The following is a 12,976-nucleotide window of genomic DNA, read 5'->3' on the forward strand; positions in this document are numbered from 1 at the left end:
GCCAGCATGGCGCAATGGGACACCGTGATGGAAGCCAGATCGCACGGAAACGCCATTTACCTTCCTGTCGCAGCAGTACCTATTTATGTACTTGCACTGGTGTACTTTCGAAATGCTGGGTTGGCAGAAGCTGGGACAGAAATCTGTACTGCTTAAAATGACTGCATATGATTGTTTTATTCTTTTTATGTCAGCCACCTTGTGAGGGCTTTGCTCTAAAAGTTGGCAAAGATATATAAAATAAAATAAATGAAACAATATTCTGAAACTTTCTGATCATGGGTAACTTACGTACGAAAGTCCCAAGTACCACTGATCTGATCCTTCCATGCAGCCTCTTGTTGTGAGTAAAGATATTTTGACCGGGCTACTAATTGAATTCAGACCTTTAAAATGGAAATAGAAAAGCTCTCATAAAAGTAGAATCATAGAACTGTAGAGTTGGGAAGGGACCCTTAAGACCATGAAGTTCAACCCCCTGCAATTTAGGAATATATAGCTGTCCCATGCGGGGATTGAACCTGCAACCTTGGCATTATCAGCACCACACTCTAACCAACTGAGCTATCCAGTGCACAAATAAAACCTGATGAGAAGAAAGCAACAGCTCTCCCCAAGTCACCCTGGGATAATATGGCAATGCTGGATGGTGGTGGTGGGGGAACAGTTACATCTCCCATCCCATATGAATCCTTGTGAGTGAGGTGATGAATACTGCATCTGCCTAAAGATCCTATCATTTCCTGGAACTTCACCAGCTACAGCGAGTTTAGGCTAACCAAACTAATCCCACCTTTTCCTGGGCGTATTTTACTCATCTTTGTAGTCTACAAACTGCAAGAACAAATACCCACCAGTAAATTGGCTAAAGGTAAGATATTACATACTCTTAATTATTTATGATAGCAATTTTCCCAGTACCTCCAGAAATATCCAACATTCCCCCCCTTTCATGTTCATGCATCATATCTGCAGTAATTTTACAGCCCTGAGTGTTTTATTCTCAATTATAGGAGCCAAATAGAAAGAAACCTTGAACACTGTGTGGATTCTGGGGATATGTACTTTATACCAAATTGCATCTAACTGTGAACTGAAAAAGAAATAAAACTGTCATTTCGGATCATACTCTTCCTCTTTCGTTAACTAAGTTATGTTTGGCAGTAACCAGCATCACTGAAAATGCATTTGCTATTGTATGTTTTACAATACTGAAGGCGGGACCTATAGTAAAGTGTGATATGTGGCCACAGGATACAGGGTCTATTCAGTGGTGGCTCCCTGGCTGTGGAACACCAGCGCCTTTTTCCAAGCGGACATTCTTTGAGGCTGTTTTGGTGCCAGGAAATGTTACCTTTCTAATTTCAACACCCTTTAAAACGTGTGTTCCTTTTTAACTTTTGGCAACTTGAGTTTTTATGCTGTTATTATATTTGAAATCATTATGGGTTGTTATGCTGTTATTATATTTGAAATCGTTAGTGATTTTGGCCTCGAGATCTCTTATAGGGCTGAATGATTAAATATGTGGTTACTTTTTGAGAAAAGAGACATAAAACTGGGCTGTAATCATTGGTTACCTGCATGGGGATGGGATTGGTGGTATTATTATTATTATTATTATTATTATTATTATTAATTAATTAATTAATTAAATATATTTCTATATCGCCCTTCCTGCGAGGATCACAGGGCAGTTTACAAAAACACCGCAAACAAACCCGACAGACCCCTACCACACACACAACTTTAAAGGTCACAGGCTGCTTCATTAGCCAAAGGCCTAGATAGCCCTCCAACCCCGTACATTCCCGCCCCGTCGAAACCCCTCCGGCTTGGCTCTTCTGCTCCCCTCGGGGAACCTAGCGATCTCCATAAGGGAGCGCGTCCCGCTCGCTCTGGGCCTTCCCGGCCCCGCCCCCTCCGCGCGGCGATAGGCCGAGCGGAGCGCTTCCCCTCGGTGGAGTGGTCGGGGCTGCTGCCCGTCAGCCTCCGCCTGTCAAAACACACAAGCCCCGGCCCTGTCACAACAGAAAGAAAGAGAGCGCGAGTGAGAGTGTGTGAGAGAGGGGAGTGAAATCGGCGGCACTTCCTGCCGGTTGGCGGGCTCGCGGCTGGCAGCCCGGAGATGTGCGCGCTTAATGTGGCTTCTGAGGGGGGGAAATAGGGGGCGCCTCCTGGCCGTGACCGGCGCCCCCCGCGCGAGTGAATGGGTGTGAGGGAAAGAGAGAGAGAGGAGGAAGAGCGCGCGCAGCAGCAGCGGCAGGAGGCGGAGTGCGCCTCTCTCCTCGCCTCACGATTCTCCTCAGCTGCAAAACTCCCTCATTGTCCCAAGTTTAGCGCCTCCCCGCCCTGCCCTTCCCCGCCGCCGCCCGCTTGCAACGGAGCCCCGGCGGCTGCGGAGGGGCGGCTGAGCCCGAGCGAGCGAGCGGGGCGGCTTTTCTCCTCATTTCCACGGAAAATGCAGCAGGCGAGCGCGGCGTCTCCTTCGCAGAAACTTGCCTCTGCGGCGCTTTAGGAGGGGGAAGAGGAGAAAAGGAAAGGAAAGGGTTTTGTTTTTTTCCTTTTCTATTCAGCCTGGCGCCCCTCGAAGTTGACGCGGCTCCGCTTCGCGATGGCAGAAGCAACCCCGGCGCCCGCGGCTGCCCCCTTGGCGGGCGAAGGCGACTCGGAGCCTTTCCCGGAGCCCGAGGCGCCCCGGAGGAGGGAGCGCAGGAGCGGGGTGTCTCTGGCGGCCGCCCCCGCCGACCCCGAAGCGATCCTCCTCGAAGCGGCCAGGGCGACCCCTCGCAGGAGCAGCATCATTAAGGTAAGGATTGGCCGCCTGAGGGTGGGTGGGTGGGTTCACACGTGACGCCCGGCGCCGCGCGTGTTCGGCAGACGGGGAGCTCTGGAGCGTTCGGCTCGCTCGCTGCACCCGGGTGGCTGCTGCGAGCTTGCAATAAATAAATAAATAAATAAATAAATAAATAAATAAATTAAATAAATAAAAAAATCGCTCCCCTCGTTTTCCATCCCTCTACGACACGTGTAGCGCAGCTCCGACGAGCGCCACTCCCTTAAAAAAAAACACGAAAACATGAACCCACACAGTTTGGGGGCGCCTGTCTAGGCCACTTAAGCTGTGGCGGTGTTCACGGAAGGGTAGGAGAAATCCGGCGTGTATTTAGGTGCATGCCGAAGAGGGAGGTTTCTTTTTTTGTGTGGTGGTGGAGGTAGAGATATTTCAGACTTGCTTCCTTTAAAAGTTTCTTTTCTGAGGTTCGGCTGCAAGTGGAACATACGGAGAGGAAGGGGCCTCGGTAGTTTCTGAAAAGGAAGAGGATTGTCACAGGTGATGGAGAGAGCCACCACCACCACCTCCTTTTGCTGAGGACTGGCTCACCACGCGGTCTGTTCTCTTTGTTGCAAGCAGGGAAATAGTTGAAATATAGAAGAAGCAGAAAAGAGAGGAAATTTCCCTATACAGTAGCCAGATCTACCGCTACCTGTATCCGCTCTTGCTGTGACTATTTATTGTACCAGAATAATGTGTAATCCTCTGGAATGCCTTTGGCGGGTAAGGATGATGTTGGATGACTGGTCCTTATGGACGCCATGTAAACATGTGCTGTGGTTGTTTGCTTTTCCTAACTTAGGCTTGGAAATAACAGCCAAGAGAGGAGTTCGTACTTTCCCTTTTTCCATGGAGTAGGCAGCTATACTTTGCTTCAGTCTTATGTCATGTGCCTGCATTTCATCCTTTGCACTGGCTTGGCAGTGGTGCTTTAAAGGGTTCTTGGAGGAGGCTGCGTCTCAGAAGGTTGCATTAAGCTAATTGGTTCTATCCAGGATAGCAGGAGTTACTCCAAATCAGGCATCCCTTCATGTACTGCCGCCACCCTTTTTATTGCTTATTCCTGGAAGTGTTTGGAGCAACTGCTGCGCTCCATAGTTTGATTTCAGATCTGCTTTAACTTTAATCTGCTGCTAGTGAAGCAGGTAAAATACAGTAACAGTACAGTAAGCCCTGACAGTTTAACCAGGAAACTGTCAGTGAGTGTTACTTTTTTTTACTCAGCAGAAAAACTTTTAGATGATGCAACACATATGGGGAATAATCAAGTGGGAGGAGCTTCTTCATTTGGTTAAATGAAGTCTGATCAAGAGGATATTTGTAGAAAAAGAATTATGGGATAAGATGCCCACAGCTTTGGCCCTGGAGTTATCCTTGATGTTGCGATTATTGCTGTGTGTCCAGTTTTCACTGGGTACAATAAAGGATGCTTAAGGAGCGGTAAACTAGGCTCCCAATTTTGTCCACTCAGTTGTGTAAATTTGCAAAGCAGAGACGTTCAGGTGCTTCTTCCCATCCCTGAATTACTGAAAATTCTTCTGTTGGTTGGCTGTCCAGCCTGGGCTAGGAGCTGAACTGGCTTGGGCAGGAAATTCAGCTTACATTTTCAATAAGTTACCATCAACAAGGGCTCCCCCTCCATTTATGTTTTAGGCTATGTGTTTTTTTATGTATAAACATATGTACACATTCAAGGTTCAGCCATGTATCACAGCACTGGATAGCTGTTGGTTAGTGTATAGTGCTGATAACACCAAGGTTGCGAATTCAATCCCCGTATGGGATAGCTGCATATTCCTGCATTGCAGGGGGTTGGACTAGATGATCCTCAGGATCGCTTCCAATGTGGTCGGGACTGCATCAAATTCTTTCATGCAGAGTTTACCACCAGCGCTTTAAGTTTTCCTGCATTAAAATAATTAAAGTGCTTAATTTTAAAAGATCTCTAATGGATGTGTGTAAAAATAATATAAAATCAAGAATGCACAAATAAATTAGGCAAAATGTTAAGAACCAGGGTACATAACTAAATTTATATGTCTGGCTAAGCTTGCTGAAATAAACAGGCATCTAAAACAGTAGAGGGAGGGTGCCAAACTACTAAACATAACCTTGTGTTATCTTCTGAACAGCATAGGAGATAAGACTGGGGAGTACTGTATAAAGTATAAAGATTGGGGTGCACAAGTGTAGTTATTATGAATTGAAGATTATACGTAGAGTGATTTTTCTTGTTTTTGTTTTTTGGGGGGAGGGGGTGACCGTACAAAGAATAGTTGCTGTGAATACTTTAAAAACAGAGTTTGATAAAAGGGAAGTATTATATGTACCTGTTTTTGAGAGACAGGCTTTATTAAGATACTGGGGCACAGCATACAGATTGCTAAGCATTTAGTAATTGTGTTACTAAACACAAATTGTTATTTGACAGTGGACATATTATGAAATTATATTAAAAGCAGGAGTTCAGTTCCATAGCTTTCCCTTGCTGTAGCTATCTTGCCAGCCTGCCACAACCATGTAAAAATCATTTGTATTTTATTTTTAAAGAGCTAGAGATCTGTATGTAAAAGAAAAAATGAAAGTGATGTATTATGAGAATGCTGTTTGTGTATGTGACCAGTGATGAACCTTGCTTCTTTGGGGTGACTCTGAAAACCACAGAAATATATTTTTACATTACCAAACATACCTAGTGGAGGGAATAATAAGCGATGGTGTGCTGATTGGGGAGATTCTGAATTGCTAAGACTGAAATCCTGTATATTCTGACTAGGGAGTAAGTACCAATGAAAATTGGACTTCTGGGTAAACAAAGAAATAGATTTGCCCTATATGTGGCCTGTTCTTGAGATGTGAAGTAGGGTATCAGCAGACAGGTCATTACTGGTATTGGAGTTCAGTGGAGCATTATGTTTAGAAGTTGGAAAAAATACTTTATACTCAGATGGAAGATGATAATCTCCCCACCCATTTTCCTGCATGGGTTATGGTTTGTCTGCATGCGGCATGGTACTGTATATTCCGGCGTATAAGATAACTGGGCGTATAAGACGACCCCCAACTTTTCCAGTTAAAATATAGAGTTTGGTATATAAGAAATACGACCCGCCGTATAAGACGACCCCCGACTTTTGAGAAGATTTCCCTGGTTAAAAAGTAGTCTTATACGCAGGAATATACAGGTATGTCTCCTCATTGATTCTACATGCTAGTATGATGACTAGAGTCCTCAGGTATGGATGTGGTTCATATCCTTGCTCATCCCTGCTGTGGCTGACCCTTCAGTGGTCTTGTAAATCTCTCTCCCTCTAACAACCCTCTAGGGTTGTGATTGTAAGGTGCACTGGTAGGTTGAATACACAAGACAAGAGCATTCCTAGCTGCTGCCTGCTAATTTTCTGATACTTGCTATAATTGCTAATCTGGTCGATTGTTTCCTGAAATATGTAGATAATATAGTCTGAGCCAGTTGTTAATATTTTATCAAAAGTATTTAAGGGCTGCCTTTCTGAGCAGAACTGTCTCAGTGTAACACACATAATAAAAATGCAAAAATGCAACAGTAATGTAAAAACCTAAAATTCAGGTTAATTTCTTCTTGAACCAGCAATAATAAAACACCCACTAAGCCCAAACTATGAAAACACAACTCTCCTAGTTATTTCACTGCAAAGGACAGAGCCATGGGGCCACCATGGAAAAGGCCATCTCACTTCTGCCCACTAATTTCACCTAGCTAGGTGGCAAGCAACCAAGAAAGACATCTATTAGCTTCAGTTTTTTGTTTGGACCTTCAGAGCCATGTCACTGATCTTGGTGTTTATCATAATTATTGAACAAAATTTAAAACAACAACCCAATCAGAATGCTTGTTGCTGTTAGTCAGCTTAAAGAGTACAGAGTAAGTCTGCAAACTTAACCCTACTTATCTGGGAGTAACGCCCACTGAATGACATTTGACATATTTAGATATGGTAAGGCCTGCACTGTAAGGCTCAAAAATGCTATTCTGCATGGGACATTTTATTATTATTATTATTAATCATATAAGAGGTATTTGAAGCTTTTTATTACGTCTTACTCTGATATAGTGCTACAAATGAATGGAAATGATAGAAGATGTGTCTTGCTGATTGCCATCTGCTTTGTTTCAGTAAGCTCCCCCACCCAACATGCAGGACAGAACAAACTTTGATCTGGAATTCCTTGAGTATCTTTCTGCTGCCATCTGGTTACAATGTTTCTTCTGCTTGCTTGATCTTTTGTTATCTGTAGTTCTCTCTCTCTCTTTGTGCCTCCCAGTCAGATTAGAAGAAACAACCATAGGAAAGAAGGCTATTGGTTGACTTGCTGACGGTGAACGTCTTGTAGATCAGTTTTTCCTTTATTAATTTCAACATTCATGGAGGAAGTTGTCAGTCTCTATTAGTTGTGGAGTAAATAGCGCCCTCAAAGTGACCCTCTGGCATAATCCTCATTCGCTTTCATGGGCCTTGTGCTGCTGTGGTTGTTTCTGAAGACCTTACAAGACTGAGGCATGTTTAGCGATTTTACATTTGCTCAGTTCAGCATAGTGGATTGTGCCACTTAAGGCTGCAAGAGGGAGATTGTAAATGGAAATACTTCTCTTTGACTAGTTTTACAAGTGCAGGGAGGTGTTTTTTTATTTTTTCATTTCATTTTGTTTTTAAGTGGGCTTTTAAAGCATGCTACCTTGTGTAGTGTGCAGCTTTGTAAGCATGCACCTGGCACTTCATGGGAGTTGGAGAAGCAGCTTGTGGGGGGTGGGGAGAGGGGGATTGGCAATTTGTTCCATTAATGTTTAGTGTGTAGTTTGTCTCTGTCAGCGCTTGTGAATGATGCAACATCCTTTGGATGATGGACTGAGGAAGGGGTGAGACACATGGAGCTCTTAAACTTGAACAGCTATGAGTGGCAGGAAAGCTGTTCTAACTTTCGGTAGCTGGAAGGCATGTCTTGCCTAGGAAAGTGATTTGAGTGCCTTGTTAATGGGCTGGGTTTTTTTTTTTTTTTGCTTCAGGAACTTCTATTCATCTCACTGACATCTTTACCCTTTAAAAGCCACCGATAACAGAGAATTTAATGCTTAATTTCATTCAGCTTATGCTCTTATAAGATACTGTGGGTCAGGCAGTTAAGATATTTCAGATGTCTGGTTTGCAATACAAGGATGCCAGAAGGAGGGTACACGTCTGTCTTTTTCTTTTAATAAAGCAAACATGGAATGAAGCACTGTGCACACCTCCTTGAACTAAATAAGACTTCAGAGGAAAAGTTACTTTTATAGAGTGAATGAAATAAAAGTGGAGGGGGCGGGAGGCTATCTAACATATTGAGAACATGTCATGAACTTCCAACTTGAAACACCGAAATGTCTCAAGAGGGACAGCCTCTCATGAATCCTTGCTCCCTTGTTCTTTTTGCGAAGTTAATATTTTCGCTGGCAGATGCTGGTGGGACTGGATATGGTAAGAACACAAGAAGAGCCCTGCTGGATCAGGCCAAAGTCCAGCATCCAGTTCCCACAGTGGCCAGCCAGATGCCCATGGGAAGCCTGCACTCTCCCCACCTACAATTATCAGCAACTGGGCCTCCAACAGTGGAGATAGAACATAGACATTGTGGCTAGTAGTCACTCACCTATGAATTTGTCTCATCGTATTTTAAAGCAATCCAAGTTGTTGGTCATCACTGCATCTTGTGGAAGATAAATCCATAGTTTAAATATGCCCAGAATCTCATGGCCTGTATGTTGATATTGCTAAATAATCTTTCTCTATCTTACATATTGATGGTAGTTGTGGAGACGGCATAGTCCAACTTGAATGTGGTCTGAGTTTGGATGAATTAATTTGGGCCCTATATTTTTTAAAGGTCCACCTTACACTTTGAATCGGACGCACTCTGAATTGCCCATTATTGATAGAGCTGTCCATGGCTTGGCCATCCTTGCCTCTCTATCCTTATTGCCCTTTCACTCCTCCTCCTCGCCTTATTAACTCAGTTGTCTCCTTCCCTCTGAAACAACAGGTCAGTGTGGTGTAGTGGTTAGAGTATCAGTCTAGGACCTGGGAGACCAGGGTTCAAATCCCAAATGAAGATCAGTGCCTTATTAACTCAGTTGTCTCCTTCCCTTTGAAACAACAGGTCAGTGTGGTGTAGTGGTTAGAGTATCAGTCTAGGACCTGGGAGACTAGGGTTCAAATCCCAAATGAAGAACAGTGGGTGAACTTGGGCCAGTCACCACCTCTTGGCTTAACCCTACTTCACAGGGTTGTTGTATGGAGGGGGAGTGGGGAGAAGCATGTGTGTCCCCTTAAACTCTTTGAAGGAAAGGTTGGGATACCATTGCAGTGATTAATATAAATAAGATACCTGAAGGAGTGTCTCCACCCCCATCATTTAGCCTGAACACTGAGGTCCAGCTCCAACGGCCTTCTGGCGGTCCCCTCACTGCGAGAAGCGAAGTTACAGGGAACCAGGCAGAGGGCCTTCTCGGTAGTGGCGCCCACCCTATGGAACACCCTCCCATCAGATGTTAAGGAAATAAATAACTATCTGACTTTTAGAAGACATCTGAAGGCAGCCCTGTTTAGGGAAGTTTTTAATGTTTGATGTTTTATTGTATTTTTAATATTTTGTTGGAAGCCACCCAGAGTGGCTGGGGAAACCCAGCCAGATGGGCGGGGTATTATTATTAATAATAATAATAATGAATTAATAAGATAAAACTCTGCCTTTTCTGCCTTTCATACAGAAACTGCTTTAGTTGCCCTGATGATCTCTGTTGGGAGAGAGCGAGACCGTGGAAATGTGTCCATCTTAATTCTTCCCAACCCTCAGTGATTTTGGATATCATTGACCATGGTATCCTTCTGGACCGGCTGTCTGAGTTAGTGGTGGGTGGCACCGTTTTTCAGTGCTTCTGGTCCTATTTGGATAGTCACTTCCAGAGGATGATGTTTCAAGAGTGATGTTCGGCTCTGTGGAGCCTTTATTGTGGGGTTCCTCAGGGTTTGATTTTATCCCCTATGCTGTTTACGGTAACATCTACATGAAACTGCTGAATGTTAACAAATATATATTTTTAGGAGATACATTTAGGACAAAAATATATTCAGCGTTACTTTTGAAAACACAGTCGTGAAATTAATATGGTGAAAATGTTAATTGTACTGCAGTGAAGAAAGTAAAAGGTATGTCATTTTTAACACAGTTTCTGTGTAATGTTGCTTGTAATCTGTGCCAGATTTCACAATAAAGGTATGGAGGTTTGGGTGTGTTTTTTCTGCATGTTTTGGGTTTTCCTTTTAGCATAGAACCGAGGGTAACTAACATGTAGCACTAAACACCCAAAGTAAGGGATGAGGAACTGTGGTCCTCCAGAGATTGTTGCACTACAGCTATCACCCCAGTGATTGGTCATGCTGGCTGGTCTGATGGGAGCTGGAATCCAAAAGTATCTAGAGGCCATAGGTTCCCTATCCTGCTGTAATTTATCTATAGTCAGTAAATTTAATTGTTTATAGCCAATGACCATCACATTACAGTATGAGCACAAATCACAAAACTACAAAACGAAAGACATTGCCTGCACCAGACCAGGACAAATCTACAATGTCCAAAATTTAGAAACATTCCTTCTATTCCGCTTCCCTGCAAATAGTGCCACCCTATAGCTGATGCACTTGTTGACATCTGCCAACAACCATTTATTTTTCAGATTTTCAAATCATCTGGTTGACCTAAGGCAATCTGAAAAGGGGAGGTAAATTTAGTTCTGGGTGAATCATACAAAGGGCAATATAAAATGTAATGTACAAGCTTCCTGATCCACATACACAAAGGTGCTTTTTTACGGATTTGTTAGTATATCCCCAACCAGATATTAATCTATAGATAAATTAGAATTGGGAAGCCATAATAATAATAATAATAATAATAATAATAATAATAATAATAATAATTTTTTAATACCCTGCCCTCCCCGGCCAGGGCCAGGCTCAGGGCAGCTAACACCAAATATGAATTACAATAAAAGGTAATAGAAACAACAACCAACCAACCAACCAACCAAACAAACAAACAATTAAAATACAGTTTAAAATGCAGTTTAAAATGCAGCCCCATTTTAGTAGTAGCCCATAAATCAAGACCATAAAGGGAGGAAACATCAGATATTCACCCAAGCTAGCTATCCATGCTGGTCCTACATGGGCCAGCAAAAAAGCCAAGGGAAAATTTATATACCAAATCCCATATAAGGGGTCAGAGTGAGTCTAAGCCAAAGGCCAGGCGGAACAGCTCCATCTTGCAGGCCCTGTGGAAAGATGTCAAATCCCACAGGGCCCTAGTCTCTTGTGACAGAGTGTTCCACCACGTTTTATTTAACAAAATCTATATACTGCTTGATCTTTTTAATAAATAAAAATGCTCTAAATGGTTTACAAAAATAATACCTGTTGGATGTTACTGCATTATTGTGGAGAAAGATGTAGATAGGGCCATTATAGAAAATTGATATTTGCCTAAGCTATTCAAATATTTCATCATAAAAGAAGAATGTGGCTTCTTTCTATAGGAAATCTAATGTGCTTTTCCTACAGAAAGAAACCACATATTTCTTTTATGATTAAATATTTGGACAGCCTCTGCAAATTAATGTGATGATACAATGGTTGTCTAGAGAATAGTAATGAACTAAAGCAATAATTGGTCATTGTGTTTAAGTAACATTATTCTCAGTAATGAAGCATCTTAATTATGAAAATGTGGAAATACTGGTGCTCCTTTAAGGAAAGTTTATAGTCTAAATAATAAATATGCAATTGAAATTGATGTAAAAATTGGAATTGATTTTCAATGATGCTGATGGTAAACAGGATAGCGCTGGGATATGGGAGTTGGTGGGAGGCTGTGGAAGGGGCCAGGATTGCCATAGATTCGCACAATCCACCTAAAAGCAAAACAGAATATTGGAAAACGCAGCATGTCATTCATAAAGAGGGATTATACTTTCCTCAAAGATTACAGTTTTTAGGACTTATTTTGACTGACTGAGATTAAAGGTCAAAAGAGTCCTGCAGGATCAGGCCAAAGGTTTATCTAACCAGTTTCCTGCTTCTATTTGGTGAACTGGGATATTGCCATCACCAGCTGCTATAAAACATAACAGATGTACATATTTTTCAAGGTGTCTAACCATGTAAGTTAAGAAATTGTTTTCTGTAGGATATGTGCCTGTTTGCCAATCTTCGATGCCATTCTTCTTAGGTTGCCTTGAACAGGGAAGTAAAACAATGGTTTCCAACTGTATGTCTTTTGCACAGGGGTCATCTCTGTAGCATTCTTTATGCGAAGTGTCAGGGAACTCCCAGCGGGTCCCCAGCCCCTCCTCTCCTCCACCACCTCTTCTAGCCGGGATACCGTTAGTAGCGAGCCGTCCAATGGGGAGGAAGGAGGGGAGGTCACAAGGGTGGAGATGGTGCCAGAAAGCCGTCGTACTGCCTGCAACAGGAGATCTCAGAGGAGGAGACGATGCTGCCGTACTACGCAGGGGGGTCAAGCGCAAAGAGGGTAGGAGGCGCTTGGGGGTCTCCAAGTTCTTATGCCGGGGGCAGAAGCAGGAAGGGGGCACTCCCAGATTCTGGAAGTGACTGAGATGGACATGTTTTAGTTAGCTCTGCACTGTACATAGTATGCACAAACCTGTAAAAAGCCAGGTTGGAGTCCAGCGTTGTTACTCGTGAGTAACCACCTCACGCTCATTACACAAAGCAAATTGGTTTCTCTCCCCATTAGAGACCATATTAGCATGGCCTCTGATTTGTGATTTAGTTCGTTACATATTCCACAGAAATTATTATGCTTCGGTAGAGCAATTACTGGGTAAATGCAGATTTGAGGCAGCCAGCCAAGCATGATGCCAAAGGAGCATTGCAGAACAGGGCTGACACATGTATAATATTTCAAAATCTGAATAATCACACCTGCCCAATATGTAACTAAGATGTACTACCTAAGTGCATCTGTTACTTCCTCAGTAAGTTTAAACCAGGCATCCCCAAACTGCGGCCCTCCAGATGCCTACAACTCCCATGATCCCTAGCTAACAGG

General features: G+C 43.1%; 1 protein-coding gene across 1 annotated transcript in view; it reads left to right on the plus strand.

Moving 5' to 3' along the window:
• Positions 1-2,042: 2,042 nt before the first annotated feature.
• Positions 2,043-12,976, plus strand: part of PLCL1 (phospholipase C like 1 (inactive)) — a 191,508-nt gene continuing 180,574 nt past the window's right edge. Inside the window, exon 1 of the mRNA XM_035136765.2 lies at positions 2,043-2,809. Coding sequence (XP_034992656.1) covers positions 2,615-2,809 — 195 coding nt within the window. The 5' untranslated portion in view covers positions 2,043-2,614. The remainder of the gene's footprint in view (positions 2,810-12,976) is intronic.

This window comes from Zootoca vivipara, chromosome 1, assembly GCF_963506605.1.
Source record: "Zootoca vivipara chromosome 1, rZooViv1.1, whole genome shotgun sequence".
Taxonomy (NCBI): Eukaryota; Metazoa; Chordata; class Lepidosauria; order Squamata; family Lacertidae; genus Zootoca; species Zootoca vivipara.